The sequence below is a fragment of the Helianthus annuus genome, chromosome 12 (genome assembly GCF_002127325.2).
Source record: "Helianthus annuus cultivar XRQ/B chromosome 12, HanXRQr2.0-SUNRISE, whole genome shotgun sequence".
Classification (NCBI taxonomy): Eukaryota; Viridiplantae; Streptophyta; class Magnoliopsida; order Asterales; family Asteraceae; genus Helianthus; species Helianthus annuus.
In genome coordinates, this window is record NC_035444.2 from 50,104,493 (window position 1) to 50,123,452 (window position 18,960).

An 18,960-nucleotide genomic window follows, 5' to 3' on the forward strand; every position below is an offset into this window, starting at 1 on the left:
GGGATATGGTTTAGTTACTAGCATGACTTGGGTTTGGATGATAATGGGTGCTATAGAAGGCTTCGGGACTGCCCAGGACCGTTTCGGGTTGGAAAAAGGGGCTGGAAATGAAAGATTTTAGTTAATCAGCGTTTGCACACCAGGAAGCCCGTCGGCGACGGCACCCTCCCATCCGACGGCCTATGTACCTGCCTACGGGCAAATAGTGGCGACGGGGTTTTCCCGAGCCCGTCGGCGACGCACCCAAGGCCGTCGGCGACGGGTCCCCCCTAATAGTTTTTGCTGAAAATGTTTGTTTATCATGTTAAGGCCCTTAATTCGATTATTACATTCGTTAAACATAAGGAATACCCCGAATCGACTATGAAACCAAGAAATTCAATATAGCTAGCATGTTTTAATAATGAACGTGCGAAAGAATGAGGAGTTCTTACATACGAATGGATAAAGTAAGTGACACATTAAGAATGTTTATAAAGAGGGATTGGATGGGTTCACGACTCGTGAAAATGAACTATTAAGAACAAATGATGTATATATAGAAAGATGAGGAGGATGAAAGTAACAATAATTAATATGAATGTTTAAATTGTGGATGGCAAGTGGAGGAAACACAGATACCACAGAACGTATAACTCGAAACGAGTTAAACCAAATGATTTCGGATGAAGTAACGAAGGCAATTGATGCAAACGTTTCCAAGCTAGCACAAGAGGTGGAAGGCCAAGTACTAAGTACGGTAGAGAATATGATCACGAGCAAAGTGGATGAATTGAAGGAAATGATAGCCGGAATTCAAGGCAAGAAAGAGGCAAGACGGTGCACCTACAAGGATTTCATGGCATGTAAGCCTACGACCTTTAATGGGGAAATTGATCCCATAGAATGTCAAAGATGGATAGCTAACATGGAAGGGGTGTTCATTCGAAGTCATTGTGACAAGGAAGATCAAGTCATGTTTGCCACGGGGCAACTTTTACGAAGGGCTAAAGATTGGTGGGACTCGTATAGTAAGGAGATCGGAGAGAATCGAGTTCAAACTTTGACTTGGCAAGAATTCAAACAACCTTTTATCAAGTACCATTGTCCACAATCAGCGGTGGATCGAATCCAAGAAGACTTTCTCCGACTCCGACAAAGGGATGAATCTGTCAATGAGATCACGAACACCTTCCTTGATCAACTGAAGTTTTGTGAAGAAATAGTTGGAACGTAGAGAAAGAAGATTATCCGTTATCATGGCATGCTTAAGGCTGAAATTCGGGAGTTCATAACTCCTTCAATATGTGAAACTTTGGACGAGATCATTGATCTAGCGAGGGATAGGGAAATTGAAATAAAGAGGCAAGACGAACGTGGAGAGAAAAGGCAAGTCGAGAAGGGGTCAACGCAAGGTTCTTCTAAGAAACCCAAGACGCACGATCAAGGAAAGAAAGAAGCTTCCAAAGGCGGGTTTCCACGATGCAAGACATGTGGAAAACCCCATTCCGGTGAATGTTTATTGGGAAGGAAGGGGTGTTACAATTGCGGACAAGAAGGGCATCCTTACTATAACTGTCCGAATCCCAAAAGGGTATGCTACAATTGTAACGAATCGTGCCATGTGAAAGTTGAATGCCCAAAGCTTAAACAAGGGGTGAAGAAGGAAGGAATGAAAGAAGAACCCGCGAAAGCTAAGGGAAGAATGTTCCAAATCTCCACGGAAGAAGCAAGGGCTCACCCGAATGTGGTCTCAGGTATCTATATGATAAACTCTATACCCACGTATATATTATTCGATACCGGAGCTAGTAGATCATTTATTTCTAGTGAGCTTGCACGTTTCCCTTTATTCACGATAGAAAGAATGTATACACCTCTCGAAGTAGAAATTGCCGATTGTAAGAGTTACCTTTTGCACGAAATATGTAGAGGTTGTAGAATCACTATAGATGATGAAGATTTTGATATTGATTTGATTCCCATGGTTTTAGGAGAATTTAAAGTAGTAGTGGGTATGGATTGGTTATCCCGTTATCACGCGGAAATTTTATGCGAAAACAAAATTATTCATGTGACATCCCCTAAAGGGAAACGGGTAACCATTCATGGGGAAAGGGAAGAAGGGGCAAAATTTTGTACTATCTTAGAAGCAATTAAGTACGTGAAGAATGGAAGTAAAGCATTTTTAGCCTATGTTGTCGATACCAAATTAGGAGCTTTAAAAATTGAAGATACTAAGATAGTGAATGAATATCCGGATGTATTTCCGGACGAATTGCCGGGACTTCCACCCGAGCGGGAAGTCGAGTTTCGTATCGAATTAGAACCAAATGCCAAACCGGTAGCCAAAGCCCCTTACCGGTTGGCACCCGCGGAAGTACGGGAATTAATGGTCCAATTACAAGAACTTCTCGACAAGGGTTTCATACGCCCTAGCGTGTCCCCGTGGGGAGCGCCCGTTTTGTTCGTTAAAAAGAAGGATGGGTCGATGAGAATGTGCATCGACTATCGTGAACATAACAAACTCACGGTAAAGAACCGATACCCACTTCCGAGAATAGATGATCTCTTTGATCAACTACAAGGGGCAAGTTGGTTCTCAAAAATCGACTTGTGATCGGGCTACCATCAAGTACGAGTAAGGGAAGAGGATGTACCTAAGACTGCGTTCAGAACTCGCTACGGACATTACGAATTCCTGGTAATGTCATTCGGGTTAACTAACGTTCCGGCCGCTTTCATGGATTTAATGAATAGGGTATGCCGAAATATGTTAGATCAGTTCGTTATAGTGTTTATTGACGACATTTTAGTATACTCTCGTAGCGAGTCTGAACATGCAAGTCATTTACGTCAGGTACTTGAGACGCTTCGAAAGGAAAGATTATATGCTAAGTTTTCTAAGTGTGCGTTTTGGCTTAGGGAAGTGCAGTTTTTAGGACACGTAATTAACGAAAAGGGGATTTTGGTGGATCCCTCTAAGGTGGAAGTCGTGATGAAATGGGTACCCCCGAAAAATGTTAGTGAAGTAAGAAGTTTCCTAGGTCTAGCCGGCTATTATCGGAGGTTTATTCAAGACTTCTCCAAAATAGCCCTTCCTTTAACTAAACTAACAAAGAAAGAAGAAAGGTTCAAATGGAATGATGAACAACAGAAGGCTTTTCGAATGTTAAAGGAGAAATTGTCAAGTTCTCCTATCTTAACCCTGCCAGAGGGGACTGAAGATCTAGTGATATATGCGGATGCATCTCATCAGGGGTTAGGATGTGTCTTGATGCAACGAGGCAAGGTCATCGCCTACGCTTCAAGACAACTAAAACAACATGAAATTAACTATCCTACCCATGATTTGGAACTGGCGGCGGTTGTTTTTGCCTTAAAAATCTGGAGGCATTATCTCTATGGAGCAAAGTGTACAATTTATTCCGACCACAAAAGCCTTAAGTATTTCTTTGAGCAGAAGGATCTTAATATGAGGCAACGAAGATGGTTGGAATTGATTAAAGATTATGACTGTGACATTCTTTACCATCCAGGTAAAGCTAATGTGGTGGCGGACGCACTAAGCCGGAAAGAATGCCCACCGCCTATTCGAGTGAAATCGATGAGAATGATAGTTACCCCAAATCTTCTTGGGACAATACGAGAGGCGCAAGATAAGTCCTTAAATGTTTGTGATCCGAAAAATGAAAGAACAAAAGGGTTTGAAAATAAATTTGAATTAAACGCGAGTGGGTTAAGAACAAGGTTTGGGCGGGTTTGGATACCGCGACACTGTGAAGCGAAGACCTTATTAATGGAAGAAGCGCACAAGTCCCGTTACTCGGTTCATCCGGGAGCCACTAAAATGTACCGGGATTTGAAAGAAAATTTTTGGTGGCCGGGAATGAAACGCGACATTGTTAAGTATGTATCTAAATGCTTGACATGTTCTCAGTAAAGGCGGAACATCAAAAACCTTACGGGAAACTACAACCTTTAGAAATTCCGGTATGGAAATGGGAGAATGTGACTATGGATCTTGTGACCAAACTTCCAAAAACAAAGAAAGGGCATGATGCAATATGGGTCGTTGTCGACCGCCTTACCAAAAGCGCCCATTTTCTACCCATTCGAGAGACTTATTCCTCGGAAAGGTTAGCGGAAGTTTATGTGAATGAGATCGTCTCCCGCCATGGTGTACCGGTGTCTATTGTCTCAGATCGGGATACGCGATTCACCTCCCGCTACTAGCGGAAATTTCATGAAGGAATGGGTACCAATTGCATGTAAGTACCGCATACCACCCACAAACGGATGGCCAATCCGAACGAACAATTCAAACTCTCATAGACATGTTGAGAGCATGCGTGATGGATTTCAGGGGAAATTGGGATGAACATTTGCCACTAGTAGAATTTTCATATAATAATAGCTACCAAAGTAGCATACAAATGGCGCCGTATGAAATGTTGTATGGAAGAAGGTGTAGAACCCCGGTTTGTTGGGGAGAAGTAGGGCAAAGGGAACTCGCACCGATTGATGTAGTGGCGATAACCAATGAAAAGATCGACGTCGTACGGGCTCGATTAAAAGCAGTGCAAGACCGACAAAAGTCCTATGCGGATAAAAGAAGACGCCCTATTGAGTTCCAAGTGGGGGACCGAGTATTCTTGAAGGTGTCCCCGTAGAAAGGCATAATTCGATTTCGTAAGCGAGGAAAGTTGGGTCCCCGATATATCGGACCGTTCGAGATTCTAGCTCGAGTTGGAAAGGTAGCCTACCGTTTAGAGCTACCCCCATCATTAGAAGGAATCCACAACACTTTTCACGTATCACAATTGCGGAAGTGTTTAACGGATGAAACGGCTCATGTACCCCTTGAAGACATTGAAGTAGACGAGAAGATGAATTATATAGAAAGACCGGTAGCTATAAAGGATTCCAAGATAAAGACCCTTCGTAACAAGGAAATCAAGCAAGTTTTGGTTCAATGGCAACACAGAAAGGGGTCAGATCTTACCTGGGAACCGGAGGATGAGATGAGAAGGTTCTACCCGTTCTTGTTCGGTAAGTAATCAGGTTTCGGGGACGAAACCTAATTTAAGGGGGGTGGATTTGTAACGCCCCCAAAATTTAATTGTAAGCATGCATATTTATAATTCTATGATATGTTCTAATAAGTAAATAGGATGTAAACCTAGTTAGAAAGTAAATTAAAATTTTAGTTAGGAGAAACAAGTTATGGCCATTTAAAAATAAGTATGTAAACACAAGGGGTGGGATATGTAAATAGTGAAAGATAATTTACTAAAACTTAAAAGAAATACACCACCCACACATAGGAAGTGTGGGTGTGTCGCCTGGAACAAGGAGAAAAGAGGGGAAAACCCTCTTATTCAACAAATCAGTGAAATTGGAAGGGAAAATCAAAGTCTGATTGTATGCATGAATACCAATCCTTGATCACCTAAGAATTTCCTGCATAAGGTATGTCGAAAATTATGATTTAATGATCATGTATGGAATGGGTTTTTAGTAAAACTTGAAGTTCATATGAAATTAGTATAAGCATGTGTTAGAAATTCCATATGGAACTCGAAATATGCTTGAATTCGACCTAATTGATAGTTAAAGGTAAAAACCCACTTGGAAATTGGATAATAGTGACTTGTAATATGAGGTTATGATGTAGATTAGCATAAATGATGTAACATGATGATGTTCTTGATAAAATGTCACCTTTGAAATCGAATTAGGATGAGGGTTGTATGAGATTCCAATTAAAGTGGGTATTCTTGATGATTTAGACATGAACTAGCCAAGTTATGCAAATGATACTTGTACACTATGCTTAATTAGTAGTATGCACGCCAAGTGTTCGTTAAAATGCTTGAATGATGTAATCGGATGATTTTGCAAGATAAATGACTAGAATTGGGAAATTGTTGCTTATAGTAAGAATATGTTAAAAACGGAATGTAGAGAAAGACACGAACTTAAAGTATGTGATTTGAATTGTAGGGATCAAGGAAGAAAGCTCGAGTCGTTCCGGGTCGCAAACAAACAACGACAAAGGTAAGTTCTTGCTTACATAACGTTATTAGCATGTATTGTCGTGGCATACTATTATTCAATGGTTGAAGTCGTTTACTTGTAACGGGTTATTGCAAGCCGATTATGTAATTTAGGTATGGGCCAAATGAGTTAGAAGAGTAATGTGAAAAAAATGGAAGAAACTTCATGTTCGGAAGAAGGTTTACTTGAGGGTCATGTTTGTAATTAACGTTGTATGAATTTTAGTAACTAAATGTCTAACGGTTTGGTTGTATGTAGGTAAAGCGACTTATTAAATGGCGTTACTTGGATCGAACACATTCATGATGCACGCTTCCGTGAAGAAACTAGTTTTAGTCAAAACTTTTGTTAAATGCTTTTCTTTTGTTCCAAACGGGTCTTTTGTAAGTTTTATGATCCGAAAGTAGTAGATGTTGAACTTGTAGTTAAAAGACTATGTTAGTAGTTTATGTAATGTTTGGGTTAAAAACTTTTGTAGTCGTTATGTTGTTCGTTACCAAGTTAAATGCAGAATTTTGGTTTGTAAATTATTCGACCCGTTTACTTCTTTGTTAAATGAAAGTTCGTTAGTGTCCTTTTTTAAGTTTTAGACCTTACAGCATATGTGTTCATTTGTCATCTCTAGCTAACTGATATAATATTATTCGCATAACAATGACCGTTTTGAACTCTGAAAACGGTATAGCAACAATATAATATACACGTGTTTCTGAAGTTTGACCGAGATGACACAATCGAAACTGGTTGACCGAGTTACAAATACGAATGTCATAAACTGCGCATTATTGGCAACTATACATGTTCAATAACAAGAACATGATGTGCACACACATAATTCTAGTTCTGTTTCCTGAAGATCTCAGTATTGGCCTGATATGCCAGATAAAGTTTTAATCAATGATTTTATATACCTTGATCTACATTTCGCCCGGAAGCATCGTATCCCCTGGCAGGTCACATACCGCAATTCCCTGAAAGTAAACAAGATTATATAAAAAAAATGTTTGCGAGTCAACCCAACCCGTTTTCACTGGTATCAGGTACTCACCTCTCCCGTTAAGTGTGCTACACATTTCTTCTCGGCAAGCAGCTCGTCCTCAGACTAAAAAAATATGAAAGTGATTTAGCATTGTACCTTGTAAGATAAAAATATTATAGATTTGAAGAGTGAAGATTTCGAGTACCTTTTTAATTCTTTTCCATAGGTAGTCATCGAATATCACGTCTTTAACAAGCTCGTAATCGCCATCCCCCTAACCGAAAAAATTAACGGAGTTGAGAAATACAAATTAGAAGAAGAGTTGAAACTTAAAAGTAAAAAAAAAAAAAAAAAAGTGTGATTAGTACTTACCTTGGATCTGCAAGGCATGCTGAAAACAATACCCTCTGCTATTCCATAAGGATTTCCATTTGTATAAACCTGCGGTTTTCCAATGTAAAGAGTTAGTCTACTACAATAATACTCTAATGTTTTGATGAATTTGTTGTTTATATGGCTCTGCGTATGAAACTACACTGCACGTTGGTCAACTTTCTACTGGTTTGACTCGCTTGGCCTATTTAACACGTTCGGTATTTAGCTAAAATAACCTATTCTATCAAATTGACGCGTTAAAGATATAAAAAGAAAACATCTAACAGGAAACTTACTCCGGTTGAAAACCAATCACCCTCTGGTGTGGGTGTTACAAGAGACCTTATCGCATCCACAATGGAAACAGCAGTTGATGCTGCCGAAGATCTTCCCCATTTTTTTATTAAGACTCCGCCTCTCTACAAAACATTTACCCGCATTTAGTATTAAAAGGAAAAAAAAAGAGTTAAACGCTGAAAGAAGCAAAATAGTGTAGGTAAACGAGACTTACTGTCTGTACCACTTGGGTAAATTCCTCTTCTAACCATTTTCTATCCCTAATAACCTCCGTAACGGGAATTCCATGTATTTTAGCATTTAAAAAATCCGGAACCTAAGACAAACAAATCAAATTCAGGAAATGAAACAAAAGTTAGAAGTTAGAAAAACATTGAGTAACCTGAGTTGTCGAGTGGTTTCCCCAAATGGTGACGTTAGAGACTTTATCGTAGAAAACTCCTGCTTTTAAAGCCAACTGTGAAAAGAATAATATCAAGTTCATATATATATGTTTCAAAATTAGTTAAAGTTACTTATAAAAGGAATTATAATACCTGGCATTTTGCTCTATTCTCGTCTAGTCTAGTTAACGCATGAAAATTCTTTGGAGGTATTTTTGGAGCGTTTTTCATGCATATCAAAGCACTGCAAAAAAACATACAAAATGTTACGGTTTGACTTGGACAAAAGTCAAAATGTAGTTTTCCATACTTGGTATTGCAGGGGTTTCCCACCACCATGACTTTGACATTAGGTGATGCAACAGCATTGAGAGCCTTTCCCTGAGTCAACATGTCACATCTCCATTGAATAATTATAAAATTTCTGACAGATGTTATTAATATTTTCGACTAAAAGCACCTGCTCTGCAAAGATTTGGCCGTTAATATCCAACAAATCAGCTCTTTCCATTCCTGGTCCTCTAGGCTTTGCACCAATCAAAAGAGCCCATTCCGCATCTTGGAATACCTCGTATGGATCTATACCGATGCTTACTTCTCTTAACAATGGATATAACGAATCCTCAAGTTCCATGGCAACACCTACATGATATGACCATAAGGTATCGTTTCTTTTTCAATCCCATTAAACGATAGTCTTAGTTGTTACCTTCAAGAGCTCCAAATGATCGTTCAGATCCCAAAAGTTTAAGGGCAATAGGTTGGTCCGGGCCGAAAACCTCACCAGATGCAAGCTGCAATTAAACGATGAATAATGAATCTTCCTTCAAGCGTAGTAAAAAGCTATAATCATTTTAGACTGTGTGGTAGACCATATATGTTTTTACTAGACACTACAGGAAAAACGTTTCGTCATAATTAATTGTTTGGTATTTGTTCAACACATTTTTTTTTTGTTAATCTAAGGTTCTTGTATTTGCATTTTCAACTATGATCGAGGAAGATTTCGTATTAATTATGTAATTTGGTGACAAGAACCACGAGATACCATGTATAATTTATTAGACTATATTATTATTAAGGCGTGAGCCCACGGGCCCACTTTAGGTATCTAGGGTTTCGTACCATTTCTACAACTATTGATTCAATAAGCAATTGAGTATTTTGACATTTGACATCATTGAGTATTTATAGTACTAAAGGGGTATGCATTGGCGAAGCTTGGGGGTTAATTTTTCCCAATTCCACGGGGGGGCCGCAAGGAAGTTGCGCCACTGGGGGTATGACAGTTGCATTATCAATACCATGTGCCTGTACAATTAAGCCAATATGGCAACCTATACAATAACCACATAAATTATATCTCAACTGTTTTTTCATCTAGGTTCAGTTTGAACGTTCGTGAACATGTAGCACACGAACTTATCCAATGGAAACTCTTTTTCTAACGAAATGAAAATTAAAGTCAGCATGTTTGGTACTCCTGGCGTTTGGAGGAACAAGAGTTACACCGAGAAAAACTCAAATACTCTGGTAGAATGAATATTGTCTAGCCTAGGCAATATCACTGTAAGCAGCTAAACGATCAACGGAAGATGGAACAATGAAGACCCTAAATGACAACATAATTTATAAAACCGTTCATGCGCAAAGAAGACGTCCCACAAATCATAATGTACCAATTAAAACAAGGGAAATTGGCCTGTAATAATCTCACCTAGACCTTATTGGCCATTAATAATCCCACCTCAGAATATTCCCCCCACCAGTCCCACCTTTCACCTATTTTTCCTACAATGGTCCCCCGTTAAAAAACCTTAACGAAGTTAAGTTTTTTTCCAAATTACAAATAGATTTTTTAGGGCTTTTGATTAGAACGACGATACGAGTCCGTTGATGTAAAACTTGCCTCGAAACGGTGCTCCAAACGATGAAAACGACGCTTCAATTCGGGTGTTTAAATTTCCAATTAACCAAAATCAAGTCACTTGGAGCACCATTTCGAAGTAAGTTTTACATCAATGGACTTGTGTCATCGTTCTGATCAAAAGCTCTTAGAAATCTGTTTGTAATTTGGAAAAAAGCTTAACTCCGTTAAGTTTTTTTTAACGGGGGACCATTGTAGGAAAAATAGGTGAAAGGTGGGACTGGTTGGGGGAATATTCTGAGGTGGGATTATTAATGGCTAAAAAGGTCAAGGTGGGATTATTACAGACCAATTCTCCTTAAAACAATTACTAGTTTTGGTACCAGAACGAGCAAAACATAAATGACAATACTTGCCAAGTTGACAAACATGACACAAAGAGAAGGTTTTACTAGAACATGAAACACGCCTTCGTATCACTAGATATTCGCCAAAGAAACGCTAGTGTCATGATGGTGGCGACAATTAGACTGGTCAGATTTTGTTCAAAATGTCAAAACGGATCCACATGATCTATCGGTCATCATATAATCGGTAGCAGTAGACGGTTACCACAGAACAAGCTATACAATAAGACCATGCGTAGTCGTTGGGGTGAATAATGCCCCACCCTAGGGCATTTTGCGCCATGTGGCAGCCCAGTCAGCAATGGGGCATTATTGGGCGTTTTTACAAAAGGGGTGTAGTGGGGATGTGGGGATTGTGAGGCATTATGTTTTGTAATAAAATAAAATAAAAAAAAACATTTAAAAATCTTATTGGCCACCAAATGGAAGCTTCAATGTGATTGGCCAAGAATCCCCCCATTTGGCGTGATTATAAACACGCCTAAACCAAAAAAACACCAAACACGCCCATGCGTAGTGGTTACGCGGCGTGATTGGGCGATATTGGGCAAAGAAAACGCCCCACAAGTAAGCCACTACGGGTGGTCTAACAGATATCAAGACTTAGAATCTTATCTAACAACTTAATATCCAATGTCCTAACGTCCGGTTATAATAATTAATTACCTTGAAGAGTAAATGGTTGGCTATCATCCCCGCTGCACCTGAAACCGCAACATTAATCATCTTCTTCCATGATTTAGTTTCATCTTCCTGACAATGTTCACAACACTTATCAAAATTATTCTCCGGAATCCGACTTCTAGACTTATTTTTAAGGCCAAAATATTAACAATATAGCCATTGACTTTTAACACTTAAATAATACACACACATCCGAAACCAACCAACCATAAAACACCAAATAAGTAAAGTCGGCTAAAAAAAGCCAATATAATAATTACACGTGTAAAGTGCCGGCTAGATCTCAGTGAGCAAGCCGGCACAATAGCCTCCTTTTAAGATCTACACAACACTTTACCCGTGCAATCATTATCCAGTAATATAAAAGTACCAACAACAAATGAGAGTAGCAAACTTACAGCCTTGAGATCATAAGTGAGACAGAACACACCGTAACAATCCGACTTCGGTGTCGGATCAACACCAACCGGGGCTTTAATTTTGCTTCAAATTTAAATCACAAGTTTTAATTTCTAAACAACAAATCATTAAAAATACAACAAACTACAAGTGACAGTTGCTTACTTAGAGTTAGAGGTAACAGAGCAACGGACAGTGGGGCGAGAAAGATGTTGGAAACTAAGACGGCGGTGGTACGAGAGACGAGATGAGGATGAAACATAAGACAGTTTGGATTTGCTGACGTCGGTGGTTGTGTAAGCAGGGGTCAGCTCTGCAACCGCCATTGAAGTGAAGTGAAGGAGAGATGAGATCACAAGAAAAATTGGAGGGAGAATAATAAGAGGAATTGTGATGTGAGGGGTTTAACTTTGAGAGTTAAGGAGATGATATGGATATTGTAAGGTGTATACATATGACACTTCATGCTATCCTCCAAAGATTTTTGTGGCTTACTTTTTCTATTTCATACATATTCTTTCTTTAACCTCTAGTCTATAATCATGATTTTTAGATGATTTTTAACAAATAAGATAGCTCGCTAATATCCCATCGAATTCAATAGAATACGAGTGAATCTCATGCATTATTCTTTTTATCTTTATACTCATTTTAAGATGTTGTCTTTTTTATGTTTAAAATTGACTAGTTTTGTATTTTACGTTTTCAATGTATACATGTTTTGTCTTTTAGGCCAAATTCAATTAGTTTTTTCAATTAAATCTGATCACTCAAGGGCAATTTGGTCTTTTTACCAATTACTTTAAAAATAAGTTACTAATTAAAAGAATAATGGATTTTAATAATCTTAGCTATTGCCCGTTGGCCAACAACAGTCCCAACTTTAAAAATTCTCACTAGCAGTCCCATTTTTTCACATATTGGTCTTCAATGAACCCTGACTAACAGAACCCTAACGCTGTTAGTCTCTGGTCGCCGGAAAAACGTTTTTGGTCGGAAAACTCCATTTTGGCCAGAAAACTCAACATTTTCATCTCAAACTTCTTTGTAACCTTATTACGCACCTTTAAAGACCTTTTCTAGTAAAAAGACTCAATTATTAAGATATCCGGAAACTCTTTTTCGCCGGAAAACTTCCCTTTTTGACCGGAAAACTTAACTTTTTAGCCGGAAAACTCAAAGTTTCCGTCCCAAATTTGTTTGAAGCCATAGATTGGACCTTTAGGGACCTTTTTCCGACCAAAAACATTTTTCCGGCAACCGGAGACTAACGTCGTTAGGGTTCTGTTAGTCAAAGTCTATTGAAGGCCAATATGTGAAAAGATGGGACCGCCAGTGGAAATTTTTAAAGTTGGGACCGTTGCCGGCCAAAGGACAATAGTTGAGATTATTAAAATCCATTATTCCATAATTAAAATAAATTTAAAAAATAATATAATATATAATATAATATGTGTGTATATATATTTATATATAAAGAAACAGCCCCCCTTCTCTCTCTATCTCTCTCTACCTCTCCCAAGCCATCACCAACAACCACCTCCGGCCACCACCCTCTAACACTCTCAACCACTTCTCTCTCTCTCTCTGCTGTGATGATTTGGTCTGAAAACCCCCAATCGCCGTCTCACTACCATTGACTAGGTGGTGGTTTGGAGTGCTGCGGTGGGTGGTGGTGCTAATTGTTTGCAAGTACCGAGGCAATGGTGATAAATGTAGGTTGAGCAAAATAGGAGTTTGTGGAACCGATCTGTATCTTGGCTCGGCAATCTAGTTGGCAATTGTTGTGTTTGGAAATTCTGTTTAGAGTTTGCAACTGCAATTGCAGCCATGGTGGATTGGGCAAAAACAAGTTCCATTGCTACAGATCTGAGCCTCGTGTTTGTATTGCAACTTTGATTAAAAATCGCAAGTGACTCATTTACAATAAAATCAAAGCTCCAATTCACAATCAGGTTTTGGGGGAACCGAAAACTCAAACAACAGAGAAGTGAGGCAGCAGAGGGAAGGGGTTTTTTATGGGGGGTTGCCCTCCTCAGCAGTCGATGATCTTTGATTTCCCCCAAAATTTAACACCCATTTCTAGATAGGAACATGAACATGCAGACTGAACAACATTTGCTCTTTCTTTTTCTGGTAGTGCTAGCTGTAGCATACTCGTACCCAGAAGCCAGAATCATAATTATGAGGAAAAAACAGCAATGCTTAGAGGCGATGATGAAATTCTTTTTGTCTGAGTGGATAGAACAAAGCTTGAACCAGACCGTATCTTGGCGGGGTAACTTCAAGAGGCTTCTACTATTGAATCAGTCGTGATGTTTGCAGCCATGGCGGTTTGTTCTTCTTTGTTCTCATTAGTAACAGAAGAGCTAAGTCTCTTTTAATTCTTGCTGTTTATCTTTCATATTCCGTTTTGATTTAGATTGGGGATTTGACTTCTGATAAAAATGTTTTACAATTTAGTAATTAACAATATATAGTTTAGAGTTTAAGAATGAAAAAGCTTAAATTGACGTACTGTGACAACTCGAAATTCCAAGATTCTATTTCGCATTTATTGCACGTTCATGTATTGACTAGTCGTTTATTTGCACAATTGATTGCCATGGAATTATTTATGTTTTAATTGTGTGAATGTGCATGATTGTTTGTAAATTGTGAAATTAGTAAATATATGAACATGGTGGTGGAGTTGTGAAATAAGTAGGGGATGGTGTACTTGTGTAAAATATAGAAATTGAGGGTGTATAGTGTAGTTAGTGAAAATTAAACCATACTTAACCCTAATCTCTTTTACTAATCATTCACTAATCATCACAAGAATCAAAAACACGTACCCACATTCCCTAATCCTCTCTACAACCATCTTCTCATCATTTTTGGATTCTCAAGTTCTTTTGCATCAAGTTTGGTTATCAATCCATCTAGGAACCGAATCAAGGTAATTATTTAATCATTGGTTGTGGTTAATTGTTGATTGTTTGATGATTAGCAATGCTTGATTCTTGTAATATTTGCAAACCCTAGCATTGATGTGATGGTTGTGTGCTTTGAATTGATTCTGATTATTGTAATGTAATGGTGTTTAGTTGTGTGATGATTTGTTTGTTGATAAGATGCAAGAGCTGTAGAACGGTGATTGATAATTGGGTTTCAATGATCGCACTGGATGAAATTAGGGTTTTTAGCGTAGAAACGTAACTGCTCAAATGCACGTATGAGGATGCCAACTTGTCTGACTTTTGATTGTAATCATGTGGTCTGAGTTTCTTGCTAAATCCACTTGTCCGACCTTTAATCACTTAAGTGGTCCGACTTCTATTAAACTAAATAGTCTGAGTTTAATATGATATGTAAGGTCCGAGTTTGTGTTGAGTGAACATCTGGTCCGAAGTATTCAAGAGGGGGCTGGTCCGAGTTTAATTCATCAACCTTGGTCCGAGTTTATTGTTAGATGATGACCGAGTTTATTGTTATGTGATGACCGAGTTTATTGAGCCTCCCTTGGTCCGACTTTGTATAACCAAACATTAATGTTGCCTGAGTTTATTAGCTGGTATTATATCCGAGTTTAATGATCACACCATGTCCGATCTTTACAATTAAAGGAGGTCCGAGTTTATTATCATGTTTGTCCGAGTTTCACAAGCATGAGTCATAGTCCGAGGTTTTGATGATGCATAGTCCGAGTATAATAGTTAACTTATGTCCGAGTTTCATTTAATAACAATGGGTCCGAGTTTATTAGGGGATGTATGTCCAAGTTTGTATGTTATACTTGGTCCGAGTTTAGGGGGGAGGATGTATCTGAGTTTCATGGAATTAAGGTGGTCTGAGGTTCTTCAATGAAACTCTTGTCCGAGCTATAACACCCCTACCCGAGTTTAAACACCCTTGTGGTCCGAAATTCTTATGTGTAAGATATGTTGTTCAAGTTTTTGAAACCCCCTTATGCTATCTGAGTTTTTAACAGGGGAAACCCCCCCCCCACACTTGTCTGATGTGTAATTGTCTGATGTTGTGTGATTGTTCTGATGATCGAATACTGAATGATATATATATACATATAGATATACGATTTCATGATATGCGTGCAATAAACGATTATAATAAACTGCTAATAATCAATAACGAATTTGATGATGATGATCACACGATTAGAATAATGTTGTCTGAACTTTATAAGTGACGTGTAACCTGAGTTTAGAGCAAACAGTTAAAACTTACTGCATGTACTATATGTGACTATATGCTATTGAATGGTACTACATGATCTTATATGTGCGATCAATTCTTATCATCTCATCCTGTACACAACCCTCACACAGATCACAACTGTTTAGACATAAGTAACATGTAAACCCTACTTGAATGTAACACTTACGTTGAATCACGTGCAATGCATCCTAGGTCGTGTGTAGCGGACCTATACATTTAACTAACTCTAGAAGCAATAACATACCGAGCAAACCAAGGTGAGTTCACACAGCCAAGGCATGGGGTTCCCAGGGTGGGAATGGGATTTGATTATTTACTGGTACTTATCTATACTGGAACGTAGTGATGTGATTTGATGAACTATTGTACAAACTCCACTGTTAGAACTACTACTAGACTAGTAACACTTATTGAACTGATCTTCGCACACCTGCCAAGGGTTGGCCGCGATATTATGACTGACTTCGCACACCTGCCTTTGGAAGGCCGCGAACTGTAATTTACTAATCTTCGCACACCTGCCTGGTAGGCCGCGATACAGGTAAACCTAGTCTAGAATACACGGGATGAACATCCCCCTAATATCTTCGCATACCTGCCTGGGAGGCCGCGATGGAAACTAATACGATGCACGACATAACGACGAACATACTACTACTCACACTGTACTATTACTGAACTGTTAACTGTGAACTCGCTCAACTAGTTTGTTGATCCTCTGTTACATGCCTTGCAGGTCGTTAGATAATTATGGAGCTTGCACAGGGAGGAGCAGGTCGTTGTGGAGCATGGATTATGTTTTGAACTTATTGAACTGATGTTACACATTTGGGCTTTCGTACTTATGCTTCCGCTATACTTATAAACTATGATTATGTTTTGACACCTATCATATTGAAAGATTGGTTTACATTTATTATATTTGATATTACTTACATGTTCGATATGATTGGTGGCTTGATCCTGGTCAGTCACGCTCCCAAGCGGTGTTACTCCGCAGGTGGATTTTGGGGGTGTGACAGATTGGTATCAGAGCCATTGGTTATAGAGAACTTGGTTTTAATATGGGAAAACGTTTTTATTAAAACCAGACTATAACCAGAACAGTGCTCTCAACGATCCACAACGACGCTTCGCTCCACGTGCAAGACTCGACATCCTAGGTAATAAGGTTTATGTTTATTACCTGCATGCTAGAATTATATAGAACCTTGCTCGCATTATGTTAGATACACATGCCTTTGTTATATGAGAACGCCTATATGCCTACACTTTTCTGTCATCGCCCTATTCGCGAACTATATTTACGTATGCTACTTTTACTATGAAGATCATGTCTGGAAGAATTAGCATGACACAAGCTCAGCTAGAGGCTTTCGTTCAAGCCCAAGTTGCTGCGGCAGTTGCAGCAGCTCAAGCAGGTCAACACGCGCAGCAGCCTGTCTGCACTTTCAAGAACTTCATGGACTGTCGTCCAAATTCTTTCAGTGGCACCGAGGGGGCAGTGGAACTCCTCCATTGGTTTGAAAAGCTAGAGTCAGTATTCGAAATGTGCGAGTGCCCTGAGGCTCGCAAGGTCAAGTATGCAACTGGCACCTTGGAGGGAATCGCGCTAACCTGGTGGAACGCGCAGGTGCAAATTCTGGGGTTGGCAGCTGCTAACGCCACACCCTGGAACGATTTTAAGGAACTTATCAAGAGGGAATATTGCACGCGTGAAGATATTCACAAGTTGGAAGACGAGCTGTACAATTTGAAAATGGTTGGATCTGAGATCGAAGCGTATACTAAACGGTCAAACGAGCTGGCCGTGCTGTGTCCAACTATGGTAGACCCACCATACAAGCGTATTGAGATGTACCTCAAGGGTTTGGCGCCAGAGATCCAAAGCCATGTGACATCGGCCAATCTTGACAACATTCAGGCTATTCAGCGCCTCGCTCATCGTATTACAGATCAGGCAGTGGATCAGAACAGACTGCCAAAGCGTGTCAAGGCTACTGCTACTGCTGTCACCACTTCTGCTACTCCCAGTGACAACAAGAGGAAATGGGAGGGGGATTCCAGCAAGGGATCGGTTTCTGTTCAGTCTCAGCAGCGCAAGACAAATGACTATCATAACTCGAGTCAGCAATCATCTGGCAGTCAGGGGCAGGGTGGATATCGGGGAATTCACCCATTGTGTAATAAGTGCAACCGACACCACAGCGGAAGATGTCGCAGGGAACAATGTCAAAGATGCCTCAAGATGGGTCATGAGGCTAAGGATTGTAGAAGCTCTCGGCCAGCAAATCAGAACCAGCAACTCCCACCGCCAGCTCCACAGAACCAGCAGCAGCAACCACAGCGTGGGAACCGGGGATGTTTCCAGTGTGGGGCAGAAGGTCATTACAAACGCGATTGCCCTCAGTTGAACCAGAATCAGAACCACAACAATAATCAGGGCAACGGGAACAACAACAACAACGGGGGAAACAACAACAACAATGGCAACGAGGCAAGAGGTCGAGTTTTCATGTTAGGACGAGGAGACGCAATGAACGATATCTGAACTTCTATTTATTTTCGGTTTTCATTATTATGTTTCAGCTACTCAAACAAAGTTTGGTTTGAACATCAATTGTATTGGGTTTTATGAATTATTTTAACTACTATACTTTATGTTTGATATGATGGATGGTTTGATATTATTGAACGCACCTGCCGTATTTATGGACCTTACGAACAGGGTGTGCAAACCCTACCTGGACAAATTCGTCATTGTCTTCATCGACGACATTCTGATCTACTCCAAGAGTCAGGAGGAGCACGAGCAGCACTTACGTCTTATCTTGGAACTCCTTCGAAAGGAGAAATTGTACGCAAAGTATTCTAAATGCGACTTCTGGCTACGTGAAGTCCACTTCTTAGGCCATGTGGTGAACAGGGATGCGATCCATCCAAGATAGATTCGATCAGGAACTGGCCTGCACCGCGTACACCGACGGAAATACGCCAATTCTTGGGCTTGGCGGGGTATTTCAGACGATTCATTAAAAGACTTTTCGAAGATCGCGCAACCGCTTACTATGCTGACACAGAAATGGTGTCACCTACCGTTGGGTCTCGGGTGTGTATTGATGCAACAGGATAAAGTTATCGCCTACGCTTCGCGGCAACTCAAGGTTCATGAACGGAACTACACGACGCACGATTTAGAGCTGGGAGCTGTTGTTTTTGCGCTTAAGATATGGCGACACTACCTGTATGGTACCAAGTGCACAATTTACACCGATCACAGGAGTCTCGAGCATATCTTCAAGCAGAAGGAAT

General features: G+C 39.8%; 1 protein-coding gene and 1 long non-coding RNA gene across 2 annotated transcripts; one reads left to right on the forward strand and one right to left on the reverse strand.

Annotated features, from left to right (window-relative positions):
- The first annotated feature begins 5,280 nt into the window (after positions 1-5,280).
- On the forward strand, positions 5,281-6,613 carry LOC110894839. The gene is made up of 3 exons (XR_002566763.2): positions 5,281-5,451; positions 5,986-6,039; positions 6,298-6,613. It is a non-coding gene; the product is annotated as an uncharacterized LOC110894839 (long non-coding RNA).
- A 46-nt stretch (positions 6,614-6,659) lies between these two features.
- Positions 6,660-11,957, reverse strand: LOC110894838 (malate dehydrogenase [NADP], chloroplastic). Its single transcript, XM_022142073.2, has 14 exons — positions 11,596-11,957; positions 11,430-11,514; positions 11,014-11,100; positions 8,783-8,867; positions 8,534-8,715; positions 8,384-8,454; positions 8,227-8,317; positions 8,073-8,147; positions 7,905-8,006; positions 7,690-7,812; positions 7,391-7,459; positions 7,224-7,292; positions 7,088-7,141; positions 6,660-7,010 (listed from the first exon to the last, which is right to left on the reverse strand). Exons 1-14 carry the CDS (start codon positions 11,754-11,756, stop codon positions 6,957-6,959), a joined length of 1,308 nt encoding a protein of 435 aa, XP_021997765.1. The 5' UTR covers positions 11,757-11,957; the 3' UTR covers positions 6,660-6,956.
- Positions 11,958-18,960: the final 7,003 nt, after the last annotated feature.